The sequence below is a fragment of the Microcaecilia unicolor genome, chromosome 11, assembly GCF_901765095.1.
Source record: "Microcaecilia unicolor chromosome 11, aMicUni1.1, whole genome shotgun sequence".
In the NCBI taxonomy this organism is placed as follows: domain Eukaryota; kingdom Metazoa; phylum Chordata; class Amphibia; order Gymnophiona; family Siphonopidae; genus Microcaecilia; species Microcaecilia unicolor.
The window spans coordinates 60,820,150-60,836,327 of record NC_044041.1 but is presented as its reverse complement, the minus strand read 5'-3'; the positions used below and the strand labels follow the sequence as shown (position 1 = coordinate 60,836,327).

The 16,178-nt window shown below is 43.4% G+C and overlaps 1 protein-coding gene across 1 annotated transcript in view; it reads left to right on the top strand.

The window, feature by feature from the left end:
• LOC115480694 (glutathione hydrolase 1 proenzyme-like) overlaps window positions 1-5,162 on the top strand; it is a 108,065-nt gene extending 102,903 nt beyond the window's left edge. Inside the window, 2 exon segments of the mRNA XM_030219542.1 lie at window positions 990-1,103; window positions 4,536-5,162. Coding sequence (XP_030075402.1) covers window positions 990-1,103; window positions 4,536-4,682 — 261 coding nt within the window. The 3' untranslated portion in view covers window positions 4,683-5,162.
• Window positions 5,163-16,178: the final 11,016 nt, after the last annotated feature.

Below are 16,178 nucleotides of genomic sequence, written 5' to 3'. Positions count from 1 at the left end.
CTAGCCAGCGATGCTGCATATTTATATATAGCCAGCTATATTGCGTGATATAGCTGGTTATCCGCTAAACATTGACCTGGAATATTCAGCGGAGATAACCTGCTATCTCTCACTGAATATTTGTGAATAGCCGGTTAAGCACTATTTAACTGACCGGACGCCATTCCTTGCTGGTTAAATAGCGCTGAATAGCAGGCGAATTGTCTTTAATACAAGCCACCCTTGTAGCCTGCATTCCAATCACTTGCAATTCTAATCTATTACAGTTGCTTTCTACTTTAAGCAAATCAGATTCATGCTCTTTTAATTTTACAATAGTCTCTTGAGAAAATTTCAGTCTCCACCAAATCCCTGCAGAAGCAAATTTATTTTTGGATAATAGGCACCAAATATCTTTCAAGGATATATCCCCAGAATATTCACCAGAAGAAGACTGTGATTCCAAATCCATTGGAAATCCAATAGGATTTGGTAAAGGCTTCCATTCAGAAGTCTCTGGGGAAGAAGCCAAAGGAAAAGAAGTTGACTCTGCTTGAGATATATTCACCGAGACCTCTCCTCTAGGACCCATACTGGAAGGAGTAATGGGGAATAGTGGAGGTAGTCTCAAATCTGGGCTCAAAGTGGCCCAGATTTGAGACTAGGATGATGATGGTAGAGAACTAGCCAGGACTGGGTCACTCACTGGTTTCTGAAGACTTACGTATCTGTCCATAGGGCCTGAAACAGGAAGTGCAGATGGTGGAGCTTTCCATTTACCTATTATCAAGGACAAAGCTATACAGGTCACAGACGACTTAATTCAACATTCAAATCCCCCCCCCCCAAAAAAAAGGGGGGTGTCTTCATGTGCACAGCTATGCAAAGATTCTTAATGAAATGCTTGTAAAATCTGAACTTATGGTACTGATGTTTCTGTCAAAATATTTACAATTAAAGCAATTTTTAACAGGGTGGGTTCTAGTGATCTAGGTGCTTCTTTCTTTCAGGTGATAATAAATGCACTCTGGTTTGGCTACGACATTAAGAAGGCTGTGGAGGAACCTCGTCTTCACAATCAGCTTCTGCCCAACGTCACACAGCTGGAGCATACGGTAGAACAGGTCAGTTTCATTGGCAATGGCAAAGCAGGCAGGGAAGGGAGGCGCCTGTGGGCAAGGTGCACAAGTTGCAGCCATAACTCAGGATGGTCCTGGTGTGTACAGGCCAGTCACACATTGGGGAAGCAAATTCTGAATGACATTTTCTTAAAATTTATGGAAGAGCTTTATTAAATCATCCAAACCCTCCTCCCCCACCCCCCCTAAAAAGGCATTACAACAACTGAAATCTTAGGTAAAACACCAGTAACATCATACCAAAACAGATATTTGTTGGCACAGCAATCTGGACAAATCATCTCTCACTGTATACAAGATTTTATACTCCTTTTCCTCACCACCCCTCATGCCCCCAAGCCAGAACTTTGAATGACATTTTTGACATTCCCTTCCCACCACAACTCACTGAGTTCTCCATTGATTGCACTGGATGAAGCTTATCCTCTGTGGTGCAAGAACTGGGAAACTGTTTTGCATGAGGTGTCCTTCCTGGCTAGCTGGGATTTATCTAAGTAGGAATAGACCAGACCTTCCCAAATCTGCACTGGAGACCCCACAGCCTACCAGGTGTTCAGAATATTCACAATGAATATGCATGCATTGGTTTATTACAACCGGAAGTGCATCCTGGACATCTAACAAGCTGTGGAGAAACTCTGTGCAGGGGCCTTTGACTCCCTGGTACCTGTATGGCACTGGGACAGTCATCTTTGCAGTTTGAACCTGTTTCATGCTGCTACGGTGCACAAGTGATTCAAACTGCAAGAGTGCTAGGCAGGTAGATGGCAGTCATGTCAGCTGTGGCAAACGGACAACCCTCCCCCTCAAGGGTTCAAAGACTCACTTTTTTCCTTAAAATACTCTTTTTCAGATATTCTGCTCCAGAACACTCTTGTTTGTAAGGGCAGGAACAGGGCCAGCGCATCCATTAGGTGAACTAGGCAGTCTCTTAGAGTGCCGGGATGTTGGGGATGGCAAAAAGGGCTGATATTTTAATTTTCTCCTTCCACCAATCCTATACCCAGCTCTTGTGAGCTCAGCAGTCTCTCCAGGCTGTGTATTGCTGCTGCAGTTGACTGTGCAGTTGGCATGGTTTGCAGGCTGGGGGATGTTGGTTCTATGCAGCTGCCCTTCAGCTGCAGGGGGATGGCGGGGTTGGCAGCAGCAGTAGTGAGCGCTTTCCCCTTGGCCCCAGGGAGTCAGTGAAGTGCACCTACTGGCAGCAGAGAAGACAACAGGTGGTGTGGAGCTTTTTGGGGGAGGTGGGCCAGAAGTGGATCCTGCAGCGTTACATGATGGGCCGCATTCGCGGGTCACAAATACTGTCAGGGGGCCAACATGTGTGTGTGGAGGGGGGGTGGGGGCTCAAGCGGTTCAACAAGAGCACCTTATAGTCTTGTACTGGCCCTTTGTAGGGTGTTATTTTTCCAGAACATTCTTTTTGCTGCCTTTGAACTTTCAGTTTAATCAGAACAGCCCCACTCTATTGAGAAATTAAGCCATAAGCTTTCATTCATAATTATTGGGGCTAGGGTTACCATATAACTCCTGAAAAAGGAGGACAGATTGAGCCAGTCTGGGTTTTACTTCCATTGCTTTCAATGGAAGCAAAACCTGGACTGGATCAATGTGTCCTCCTTTTTCTGGAGCCATATGGTAACCCTGATTAGGGGCAATTTTCCCATTTTAGTAATACATCTTTTAGATTCAGTCCCAACAGACCTGTACCATAAGTACAGCCCCTCAGAATCAGCATTAAACAATTCCAGGAGCTGCAAACGGTCTCCTTCCAGATTCAGGTGCTGTGAATTCCTACTTCTCTCAGGCCTAGGTGCTGTAAACTCTGCCTCTTCAGTTTCTGCAGCCCCTGATGATCTGGGTACGGTTCGTCAATGGTTTATCTCCTTTTCAATTGGTAGAACCTTTCAGGTCTCATAGTATAAATCAGTGATCAGCTCACAGAGGGTTTTATTTTTTGTCTCCCTTGTTTATTGTCATTCAAGGCTTTGATAGAACTAGATTCTCTTATGCTGATGACATTCAAATTGTTTCATCTATGATCCCTTTTTTCCAAATTCTCAGTCTCTCAGCGGTTGCAAACTAGTTATAGACACACATATTGATGCTTAATTCAGAAAAATCAGCTGCTGTTTAAGCCATATACAGCTGTGGGCTGAACTGAGCCTGAATTTTCAATACTGGACCATGTCCAAGCACTAGCATTGCACATCCAGATTATAGCTAATCTCTGACTAGCTGCTCTGTGGTTAGCCTGGCGGATAGAGATAGGAAAGCTTTTTTGCTATCCTAATTCAATCTGCTTATCTAACTGGTTAAGGGGATGGGATTTGATAAACTGTCTTTCTCTGGTTACAATCAAAGCAGTTTACATATTATATACAGGCACTTACTAGGCAGTGGAGGTTAAGTGACTTGCCCAGCCTCACAAGGAGCAGCAGTGGGAATCAAACCCAGTTGTCTAGTTTCTCAGGCCACTACACTAACCATTAGGCTACACCTCCACTCTGGCTCTGCCCATGCTCCACCCCCTGGAATTAACTGGACAGTGCCTTGATGGTCACAGGCAATATTCAGCAGTACTAGTCACTTAAGAACTGCTGAATACTGCCACATGGCCAACTCAGTGGGGTTTACCCAGACAGGCGCCTCTGCTACCTGGACTCTTTAAGTCTGCTTTGAGAACGTGGTTGTTGTTCACTCACTTTTTTCTTTTCACTCATCAGTATAGTTGGGGTGGCTCAGTTTCTCCTCTTTTACTTTTCTCTTTCCCTCCTTAAAGGGCCCTTTTACTAAGCCGCGGGAGGCCTACCGTGGGCTAAAAGAGTACTAGCATGGAACCCGGTGAGGCATCCTGTAGTAGTGTTCTGCTTAGCACGCGCTAATCTCACACTGGAAAATATTTTTTTTTCCAGCGTGGGAGGCATATCTGGCAGCAGAGAGTAGGCATGCCTGCGCTAAGTGGGTAGCACACGCCCGTTACCACATACTACCTGATTAGCACAGAAGGGATCCCAGCGGTAATGACCATAGGCTAATGAGGAAATTAGCGCATGGTCATTGGAGAAATTAGTGCATGGGCATTAAAAAAAAAAAAAAAAAACCACCAACCGTGACCATTTTTCAGGCGTGCTAGAAAGTGGCCAGAGCACGCAGCAAACCCACGTGCTATTTGCAGCACCGGCCATTTTCTAGTATGGCTTAGTAAGTCTTCCATTTAGGGATAGGTTTTTAAATTGTTTTAGACACTGTTTTGTGTGATTAATTCTTCTTTTTTACCTTTCCTTCATCTTCAATACTGTTTGTCTGACATCTTTTAATTTTGCTTTTATGGATGTTTTGTACACCACTTTGCTATTTTTGATGAAGGGCAGTCAATCAAATTTTTAATAAATCTTATATTGTGTTTTGTTTCAGAGTATAGAAAACAGTCTAAAGGCGCGACATCATGAGATTGAACGTCTTGAAAGTGCTGGGTCAGTTGTCCAAGCTATCTTGCGAACTGAAGGCAAATTGGCTGCCGCATCAGACTCCCGGAAAGGGGGTAGTCCTGCTGGCTACTGACCTTTGGCTAAGTCAGGCCCACTGTGGACCAGCTCAAGCTGAGATAAACATTGACCACAACTCAGGGATCAAGTCTTACTATTGAAAAAAATGCATGGTAGTTTCATCTGAGGCTCCCAAACATAAATATATCTATCTATATATATCTCTATAAATCCTATGCAATGAGAAAAGGTGTAGACCACCGTAACAACCCTCCTTTAGCTCCTTTTAGGTAGACACATGCACTTTGGATCCTTTTCCACCATTCCTGACCTTCCTCTTTAAACCCTTCCTGCCCTTGAGTTCCTCAGTGGCCTTCTCCATAACTCTGCCAGTAAGTAAATTGTCTGCTGTAGAGCAGATGCATGTCAAGGTTCAATTTATTTGATATATCATGAATCAAAAATATGTCTAAACAGTTCACAGAGTAAAATAAATAAATATATAGATCAAGGAAGGATGTGCAACAAACAAAAGGAAACCAATGAGAGGTAAAAATTTTTTTTTACAATTTATTTTAAAATAATTTTTATTGAGCGTTCACCAGAAGACAACCAAAGCAGCCAATACACAAGAATACAAAGAACAAGATAATTTGTAAAACCCAAAAGGGAACACACTCCAAGAAATTATAGCTTTAAACCACCTTACCCAGCCCCTATGCCCTCTCCCCTTCCCCCCCCCCCCCGAACCCACTGAAACCCCCATCCCCCCTGAAAGAATAACCAGAGTACCCCAGTCAAGTCATCAAATCAAACCAACACAAAATGCAGCAATTGAGAATTCTGCTCTGTGCAGTTGGGGTGAGAGTGCTTCAAAAGAGCTCCCAGACCGCCTGAAACTGTAAATCTTGGAGCAAGGTTAAGTCTGTGACCTTGCACCAGTTATGTAATTACAAATAGAAGAAATGTGGGATGAGGAAAAAAACATAAAACATCGGACGCAGAGCAGGCTCAACTGAAAGATGATGAGCTAAACATGCGGGCAGGATTGAATAGAGAAAAATAGGCTTTTAAGTGACCCTTTACATTTATGAAAGTAAGATTCAGTCCTGAGAGAGAAAGGAAGACTGTTCCAGAAAGTTGGGGAAATGGTACTGATATGACGATAAGAAGGGACAGCAGGGGCGTAGCCAGATAGTGGATTTTGGATGGGCCTAGACAAGAAGTGGGTGGGCACCAGGTGTCCTCCCCCGTTATCTTAAAAAAAAATCTCTGCTGGCAGGAAAATGCTGCTCTCCACCTCAGCAGTCTGCAGCAGGCATGCACTGAAAACTGAGCATGCGCAGCTTAGGAAGTTCAGGCTGCTGAAGTGAAGAGCAGCATTTTTGGCACCAACAGAGGGAGGTCTTCAGCTGGTAGAGCTTGGGATCCCCACCAGCTACTGCTAAGGGTATACCGCTGTTGGGTGGGATTGAGCCCTAAGTGGGTGGACCCTGGCTCATCCAGCCCACCTGTGGCAATGCCACTGAGGGACAGTGAAAAGATGTTGCTGCGAAGAATGAAGATTCTATTGAAGATGTATGGACTGAATAGACTGGAAAGAAAGGAAGACCAGAAAGTTGACCCTGATGATCAAGTATTTGAAAGGGACTCCAATAAGCTACTGGAAGCCAGTGTTCACATATGAAAAGAAGAGTCATGTGGTCAAACTTTTTCATATTAAATAGATGTATTTTGTACCAAATGAAACCTTCTAATTTAAGTAAGTTGCAGACCCTGATATAGAAAATTACAGTAGTCCAATTTAGAGATAAGGGCCAAGAGAAGGATCCAAAGGGAGGTAGGATCAAGCACTGGGTGGACAGAGTGTATCTGCCTCAGGGTGAAAAAGCTCTTACAACATTAGAGATTTGTTTATAGAAAGAAAATGTGTTATGAAATATGACTTTGGATTTTGACATATCTATGTACCTACACTACTGTCTGATATCCCAAGTGCTCGGAGAAGGACATGACTGCCAGCTCTTCAGACTTTAATTAAAAAGTGGAAGCAAGAAGGAGGTTGGGAACTACAAGCCAGTTATTCTCACCTCTGTGGTGAGTAAATTAAAGGACACGCTGCTAACACTGAGAGTAGAATAGTTGGTGGTTTATTTATTAATATCCTGCTGGATCCAAGGTGGATTACAATCATAACATACATACAACCAACAAAATAAAACAAAAGTTTCCTTCATCATAAAAATCCACTGGACTTGCTGGATCTCAGGCAGCATGGTTTTACTAGTAGATGGTTGCAGCCAAATCCAGGGCCACCGAGAGAGAGGAGGCAAGATTCCCCCGGGTCTGGCCTCTAAGGGGGGCATGGCACCAGGGTCTGCCTCTTCCTGTACCTGACGGGACCTGTGTGATCATGTCCCAACAGGAGCAGGAGAGAGAAAACTCCGGCACTGGGCCCCCCCTTAGAGGCTGTGGAGTAGCAGACTAGAGACTTGCACAGGAACGGGATTTGTGGGAATCCCGCGGAACCTGTGGTGTTCGCATGGGGATGGAAGCAGTTCTGCGGGGTTCCTAAGGGGACAGAAGTCATTCCTGTGGGGTTCCCTTTGGGATGGAAATCTTTCCTGTAGAAGTGTACGCTGCACTTGTTCCAGCCTCTCACTTAACGAGTACCAAGTTCTATGAATGCTGTCTCCTCCTTCTCCTTACTTAACAGCAGAGATGCGGAAAGACTCCATTAAGGAGGTGGTAGAGACACAAATGGTGACTGAATTCAAAAATGCGTGAGATGAACATAGATAAACTCTAATTTAGAAAATGGAAGTTATAAAAAAACCTAAACTTAAATGGCTGCATGCGTGTGGATGTGTCAAGTGACACTTAAATGGTGACTCCGGCTGTGATGAACTAGGGCTGATACTGGGCAGACTTATATGGTCTGTGTCCCATATATAGCAATCTGATTTAGGATGGGCTGGAAAGGGCTTAGACAGCAACTTTAGTGACTGGAACATGAGGACAGTGCTGGACAGACTTTTACGGTCTGTGTCCCACAAATGAGAAGATGAATAGGCTGGAGCGGGCTTCAATGGCAACTCCAGCAGTTGGAACATAAGGATAGGGCCGGGCGGACTTCTATGGTCTATGTTCCAGAAACGCCAAATAAAGACCATAATCAAGTATATAATATCACGTTTATTGTTGATTTAATTATGATAATGAGTGTGACTATTGGGCAGACTGGATGGACTGTTCAGGTTTTTATCTGCTTGCTGTCACTTGCTTGTTACTATTAATCCTCTCTGCTTCTGGGCTGATGCACAGACCTCAGCTCTGACACAGGCACAAGCATCAGATGTCACTTGACCTACTGGTGCATGCATGTGGTGACCTCTCAACACACAGCGCCAGTGAATCAGACAAGTCTTACATGTTCGCACCAGAGTGTTCCATGTTCCAACTTCTGTTCCGTCCTTGTCTGCAGTACTGAGGCTCAAACCCAGAGAAAGACTGAGATAGTCGGACAGAATTTTTTAAAATGTACCATTAAATTCTTGCGGGGACGGGTGGGCATGGGTAAGATTCCTGTCCCCGTGCAACTCTCTAGAGCAGACACAGGGTGTCAGGGCTTCTGGTTTGCCTGGCGGGGGTCCCGTCGCGACATGAGGGAAAAAGCTGCAGGGCAGTCAATGCAGTGGAAACAGTTCTGGAGGAAGGCTTCTGTTCGTGGTGCTTGGGGCCCCTGTCAGCCAAAATACATGGAGTTGCAGTGGGGAGCAGGGACGTGGGGGCAAAATGTCCCCCCCCCCCAAATTTTTGTGGTCTGGCTATATGGTGGTCCGGGGTGGGGGGGCAAATCTGATTAATTTCTTTGGGTGATCAGAACAGTGCTTGATATGGTGTACTTGATTTTAGCAAGGCTTTTGAAAGAGTTCTGCACAAATGAACTTAAAAACAAGCTGAGCACCTTGGTATAGATCCTAAAGTGAAGGATAAGGTTAGAAATCCTACAGAATTCAACAAAGCTGGAAAAGGTTCAGAGAAGAGCAACAAATAAGGGGGATAGAACACCTCCCTTATGAAGAGAGACTAAACAAGTTCGGGCTGTTCAGGTTGGAGAAAAGATGACCAAGAGGGGGATATGATAGAAGTTTATAAAATAGTGAGGGGTGGAATGGTTAAATGGGGAATGGTTGTTTAACCTGTCAAACAACACAAAAACAGGAGGACATTTCATGAAACTAATGACTCGCAGATTGAAAAAAAAAAAAAAAGTATAGTTTTTCACATTTCCCCCCCAAGATCAGTGTTTTTTTAAACACTGATCATCATCAGCTAAGTTATCTTCTGCTATTCAGTGCTGGGTCATGTCCAGACGCCAGCACTGATTATCAGTGGATAATTTGAGGCGAACAGGCTGCCTGAGGTTATGCAGGCCTGCCTGGCCGATATTCAGCTGGGGCCGCATAAGAGTTTGGCCCTGGCTGAATATCAGGCTAGGGCTGTGTAACTGTTCCCCATATCATCCCCCCCCCCCCCATACACGCCAATGTCCCCTCCTTCCCTCCCCCAGCCTGCATTAATACCCCCCCTGCAAGACCCCTCACCTCCCAACTGTGAAAGTAAGCCCCCGGGCTTACCTACATCCCTGCAGGTCCAGTGGGGTCATTGAGGCAAGAGTGCAGCCCCCCCCCCCTGCCTCTTGCAGCAGCCATTTTACAGAGGTGCCACAAGGGGCAGGAGCAAGGGGGCTGCGTTCCTGCCCCCAATGACTCTGCTGGACTAACAGAGATGTTGGTAAGTCTAGGGGCTTATCTTCACCATTGGGAGAAGGCAGGGGTGGGGGTCTTGTGGGGGGGGGGGGGGATTTAATGCGGGCTGAGGGAGGGAAATAGGGGACCGTGTCGGGGGGGGGGGGGCTTTTTTTTTTTAAAGAAAAAAGTTATCGGCCTTAGCTCTTGAGCTGTCCTAAATGAAGCTACTTAGCAATGTGGATACCGGCTCTGAATATTACTGGCACCCGCATAACCTGGGGCTCCTCCCCAATGCTGCCCCCAGTGCCTCCCCTGACCTGTCCACTTTTGGTTTGGGCGGTCTCAGGGGATATCCAGTGGCACTGTCCGTTAAGTGCCGCTGAACATCCCTGGTTAGGTAGCGGGAAGCTATTTAAGTGGGTAGCAGAGGCCCCTGCCTGCTTAAATTGATTTGAATATCAGCCTCATAGCATATAATTAAACTGTGGAGTTTGTTGCTGGAGGCTGTGGTCAAAGAGAACAACACAGCAATGTTCAAAATAGGTTTGAACAAGTTCCTGAAGGAAAAGTCCTTAAACAATTATGAGCCAGATAGATTTGGAGAAAGCCATCACTTATACTTTGAGATGAGCAATGAGAAATTGTACATTACTGTGATAGTACCACTGCCCCCCCCCCCCCCCCCTCTGGCCCTAAGGCCAGGACTTTATCCCTGTGCTCTGGGAAGCCTCCAACACCTTTTAGGACCGGACCGTATGACACACAAGACATGTCAGTAAAATGCAGGTTCTTTTAATAAGTTTTAATTAAACAGCATACAACAAACTTCTTCATAAAGGTACACTTCATACATTCCTGAGTGTTTCCTGAAATCTCTTACTTAAGGCCTCTGGCCTCTGCCTGACCTTGCTCCAACTCACAATCCAGGCCAGGTTTTCCCACTAGTCCAATACAGCATAACGCTAAGCACACCTTGCTTGCAAATAAGCAATGAAAAAAAACTTTCTTCATATTATTTATAAAAATGATTAAATCCCATTCTTTTCAGTTATCCCAAGTAGCTATGAGGCAGTCCTTGTTAAGTGACTCCTCTCCATGCTAGTTTACAAACCAGGGTTTAAACACCACTCCCTTTTACCTTTTAAATTAGCTATAGGGTTTTTGCTGTTCTACGCATCCTCCCCCACTGTGCTACCATATAACCAGAACAAGCATCACTCGTTCAGCACTTGAAATAGCTATGAGGTTCTACTTTTTTTTACTAGCTCTTCCCCACTCTGCTACTATAACTAGGGTATTTTCTATGCCCTTGTTCCCACAGACTACGATATCACATTAGACTCCTTTCTCTTATACCCAGGAGAGAAAATATAACAATGAACTGTCTGGGGACTTACCCTAAATCGTAGAGCTCCTCTGGGTCCCCACTCCTGAGGGTTGCTCCTCTCTGTTAGGGCTTGAACCTTCCCATCCCTAAACACTGGGTTGGTTACTAGCCTCAGGGAATTCTGCTCCCTTGTCCCAGCCACTGAATACTCCCAGTGGCGTAGCTACAGGTGGCCCTGGGCAGGCACAGGCCTACCCATTCTTGGCTCAGGCCTACCCAGCGGTAGCACCCACATCAACCTCTCTCCTCCATGGCATCCTGGAATCTGCCTGCCCGTCGCTGAACCCCGTCCCTTCCTGGTGTACTTTACAGGTGTACTAATGTATAATGTAATGTCATCATCGTAGATAAATGGGTTAAGGCCTTCGGTGGATAAGACCTTGGCTAGTGGGCCGTCATGAGGTTGAAAAGGATCGGTGATAGTGGTGATCCTTGTGGTACTCTGTAATCTGGTTTCCAGGGTGACGATATGTTTGTGCTTGATTTCACTTGATATGTTCTGGTGGTTAAAAAACCCTTGATCCAATTGAGAGTGTTATCACCGGTTCCGAAATAATGAAGGAGTCTTAGCAGTATGTTATGGTTAACCATGTCAAACGCACTGGACATGTCAAATTGGAGGAGGAGAATGCTTTTGCCTATTGCTATCTCCTGCTTGAATTTAGTTAGGAAAGTGAGTAGTACTGTTTCGGTGCTGTGTTGGGGTCGAAATCCTGATTGTGACTCATGTAGTATGGTGAATTTGTTTATGTAGTCATTAAGTTGTTTGGTCACCAATCCTTCCATTAGTTTGACTACTAATGGGATAGATGCTACTGGGCGGTAGTTGGTGATGTCGTTTGTTTTTTTCTTGGTGTCTTTTGGTATTGGGGTGAGCAGGATGTTGCCTTTTTCTTTAGGGAAATACCCTGCTGGAGTATGAAATTTAAGAGGGATGTGAGATCTGTTATGAAGCGGTGGGGGGCAGATTGTATTAGGTAGCTGGGACAGGTGTCCAATTGACAGTGGCTGTTGGAGTATCTTTTAATCACCTGTGTAACTGTGTCGGTGCTGAGGAGAGCGAAATTTGACCATATAAGGTCTGCAGGGTATTCATCAGGGGTTGGGTCTAGACCATTAATGAAGTTTTCTATGTCTGTGTTGTCCTGAGGTAGAGTTCCAAAAAAGAGCAGCATTACTTGAGTTGACATTTACCCACGGAAGTACTGGCTTGGCAGCTTAGGCGTGTAAATGTTGGCAGTTGTGTAAATGTTTTGTTTCACAAAACTGAATAGCCAGGACTAGTTAATTAAGGAGTCAAGTGATATAGAGAGTTAAGCACAATTACCCCCCAGCTCAATCAGTAGTACAAAACTGCATGTATGGTGAGGGTTCAACCAGCTAAGCAGTTACTCGACACTTATGAGCAGCATTTTAGAAAGGATGAACACATGGGACTAGGTTAGGACATCTTAAGTTCTGCTGGTATCTTAGCATAGGATCTGCTGACATAGAACCTGGTTCTAAAATACATGGAGAAATGGAAGTTTGTGCACTGGTGACGTGTTTCAGGCACTGTTCCCTCATACATCGCCCTCCTCTGATCTGATATAACTTTGTTTCCTCCCGCCCTCACGGAAACAAGAAGTTATATCAGAGGAGAGTAGGGCATGTTCTAGGGAAGACCAAAGCTCTAAAACAGCCCTGCTTCAATCCTTGTGGTGCAGCTACAGAGGCAAAGTAGAAAGACTGCGGGGAGGGAGAGGTAGGGGTGCTGGATCAAGTCAATGAGAGAAGTGTTACTGTGCTGGGTTGGGCTGGGGGGTGGGAGGGAGAGAGAGAGAGAGGTGTGCTGGACCTCAGGAAGGTTAGATTGAGAACAGGAGATGGTATGAGCCTATCTAGCCCATTATAATGGCTGAAGCCACTCAAAGCAATAGCAAAAGATTATTAGAAATAAGGGACTGCCTATGCATGGTCCGTATGTAAAAAGTCAAAAGCTGTTCCAGGTGGATAGGCAGTGCCTTAAAGGGTGAAGGACAAAAGTTATATATTTTTTTACTTATTTGAGAGCTTTTTAATTGATTTGAAAGCTTCCCATATCCTCTATAATAAAAAGCACCTCCAAGTTCTGAAGCTGACTCCATAAAAGTGAAGCCTTGAAGCATTCGTGCTCTCCGTAAGACTGTATCCATCTCCTGAATTGACGTCACGCTTCAAAAAGGTTGATTTAATATACAATTGCACACGAGGTAGGTTTTAAGAGATCTTTTACAGATAATCTGTGCTTAAGTAAGGCAAAGTAGCAGGTCTAGATCAAAAGTTATGTTACTTACAAGTCCTTGTTACAAGCATGCTGTGGTCCAGCTGATTGATGAGCACATGGTTAGGACAGGAACAGGAGAGCTTCTGCAGTGAGTGGATCTGAGTTGCTTGCAGTTGAAGAGAATCTGACTCTTGGGGAAACAGCTTTTGCTTTTATATCTTGCAAGCTGCAGGAGGATATGCCATGTGGATCTTTGTCCTGGTTTCCACATGACCCTTGGGCATTTGCAAAGCATTGTGGTATCTTGGTCTCATGTCTTATGACATCACAAGACTTGCTGTCTGGATCTTGCTGACAAATGGTCTTTTGATGTGAAAAGGCTTCCTGCTCAGTCTCTGGAGCAGATACACATTACAAGTCCTTCCTTTCTGCACATGTCTGAAAGCTGATGGGAGGGGCAGGTATACCTTTGACAAGCAAATGTCCTGTTTATGGTTTCCCCTCTGAAGTCTTTGTTTTCAATGGGGTATTCAGGTGCCCACCTTAGTCAAGCTTTTGTTAGGTGGGAGGGCAGAGGCTCTCTTTTGTCTTTGTTAAGTGTTTGTAATTGACTATCCCTGCTATCAGAAGTTCCCAGAAAAGGGATAGGGAGAGAGGGGCTTGAAATGAAATTATTTTCTCTGCTGCAGTGTCAAAAAATATATTTTTAAAAGCTGCAAAAATACATTGGTGTATATATAATCCAGCAAAATATCATGCTACATATTTCAGTAATAAACTGATACCATTACATTCCCTCTTTTGGTTGCGAGTGAAATATATTGGAGCGAGGAACCATAAAAATTAAAGGCTAAAAAGAAACTCTAACTCTACCCTAATACAGTAGCATAATTCAAAAGAATAATAGCAAAGATACTGAACTGTTTACATGGGCATGTGTACTGGAAGAGGTGAATCTTTTAATAATGGACATTGAACAGACTGGACCGTGCAGGTATTTTCCTGCTGTCATCTACTATGTCACATCACTATGAATCTTGGAATATGTCCTTAGCAAAAAGACTCATCATTATTACTTTTGTTTACTCATGACTTACATTTAGGCTGCTAGGGTTAAGTTTTCTGTGGTCAGTTTCATTAGGCTTCTAGTCAGTCAGGTGGCAGAGTATGGCTTTGCTCTGGTTTAAAATAGGATTGCAAGTACACTTTATATGACTTCAGCCACAGAAGTGCCATTTTGCTCTATTTCCAGAAACCACCTCTTTTTGTGTCACCTGCTCGGGCGTAGGTTGATGCCACATGATATCTTACCCAGTATGCTAGCCAAATCAATAGCATGAGAGTGCGCAATTGACCAATTTACCACCGCAATGGGGTGGAACAATCTATTCAGTCACTATTCTCAGCGTTTGACATTCCAAGGAAAATCCTGACACTGTTAATGTTTCCCTATATTCTCTATCTCAGAGGCTAACTGAGGTATTCACAGCAGTGATAAAAGGACAGATAGTTCTAATACATAAGCAAGGGTGTAAATGTGGAGCTATTATACTACTGTTTCATTAGAAATAAGAAAGGCATATGTAAGCAATTATCATAGTAATTTCCTAGGTTACTATTACACACAAAATAATTATTCCTATCAATCCTATGCAATAATATTTACTTAATCATTGACCAAATAAACAAAAACAGAGTCATGGTATAGTGCCATGAAATACTTTTCAGAGAGAAACTTTGTTTTCAGAGAGAAACCCTTTTTTTTTTTTCAGAGAGAAACTATTTATGGGTAATGAGTGTGGTAAAAGGTTACCATATTTATCTGCTTTAGCAGTGTTTAATGTAGCAAATTAATGGACAATACTCATGTGTTTAATGTTGTAAAGAATTTAGAAAAGATATGTTAATTTTGCTTTGCACACAGCCAATATTTCATTCCAGGGAGAGACATTGTGTGCGTACTGGCTGTAATGTAGAATAAACTAAAAAGGTCAGAAACATTCCCTGTACTGATTGTACCTGATAGATCATGTAAAGAGAAACCTTTGCTCATAATTTCAAATATACACATGTGACTATATAACCTTAGATAGCAATTAGTAGACTTATTATATGTGAGCCATAGCTTGAATAATAGTGAACATGGTTTTCTTTTCTATAGCTCGTCTGCCAGTGAAAATGGTCTCTTTTTTTTTCTTTCTTGGACAATGTGAACTACTGGAGGGACTGTTAGTAGGGAGGGTCTATGAATGTCTGTGTATAGTTTCTTGGGTACCCCATAACATAAAACAAACATGTAACATGGAGACCACATGACAAACAAACAAGGAACTCTATTAGGCCTTTAGGTCTCCAATCGTCCATTCCAGATCCAGGATTGAGCTTAACCTGCAAGTAGAACACAAAAAGCACAGAAGCAATGTACACGGCATCCATCTTGGATTTGCCAAAGCATTTTCATTCATTTAGAAATAAGCAACAATTAGCAAAATTAATAAAGCACAAAAAGCAGCACCTGCGGCATCCATCTTGGATTACCACCGCAGTTTCATTCATTTAGAAATAAGCAACAATTAGCAAAATTATTAAAGCACCAAAAGCATCATCTGTGGTATCCATCTTGGATTACCACAGCAGTTTCATTTATTATCTCATAAGTAGAACAGCATAGATCTATTCATTTAAAAATGTAGAAGAGGCATAGATCTATTTTAAAATGTAGAACAGGTATCTGAGATAGCCATATATATATTAATTACTAGCGCCATAAAATATTAATATCTCATAAGTAGAACTCGAACTCTGAAAAAGACAGACACTTTCACATTATACATTAATTTAGCAGGTCACATGGCTCTCCGGTTCTGGTGGGGGGATCCCTCTCTTGGCTCACAGTTCCTTCTCAGGGTTTTAGATCACGGCACGCAAGCGGCACATAGGTTTTATTTTCTTAAGCTTTAGTTTCCTTTCTATAAAAATAAGCATATCTTGTTAATTCACATTAAAGAACAATATTAAGTTTCAGCTCAGGTGGGAGTTACTTATTGGACACAGGCAATTTTAAAACTTCTTACCCCGTATTTTAGTTTCAACTCCAGTGGGAGTCACTCATCAGAAAAAAGACATTTCTAAATCCTTAAACAATATTATATAGGTACATCTATTTCTCAAACATACTATAGTCAC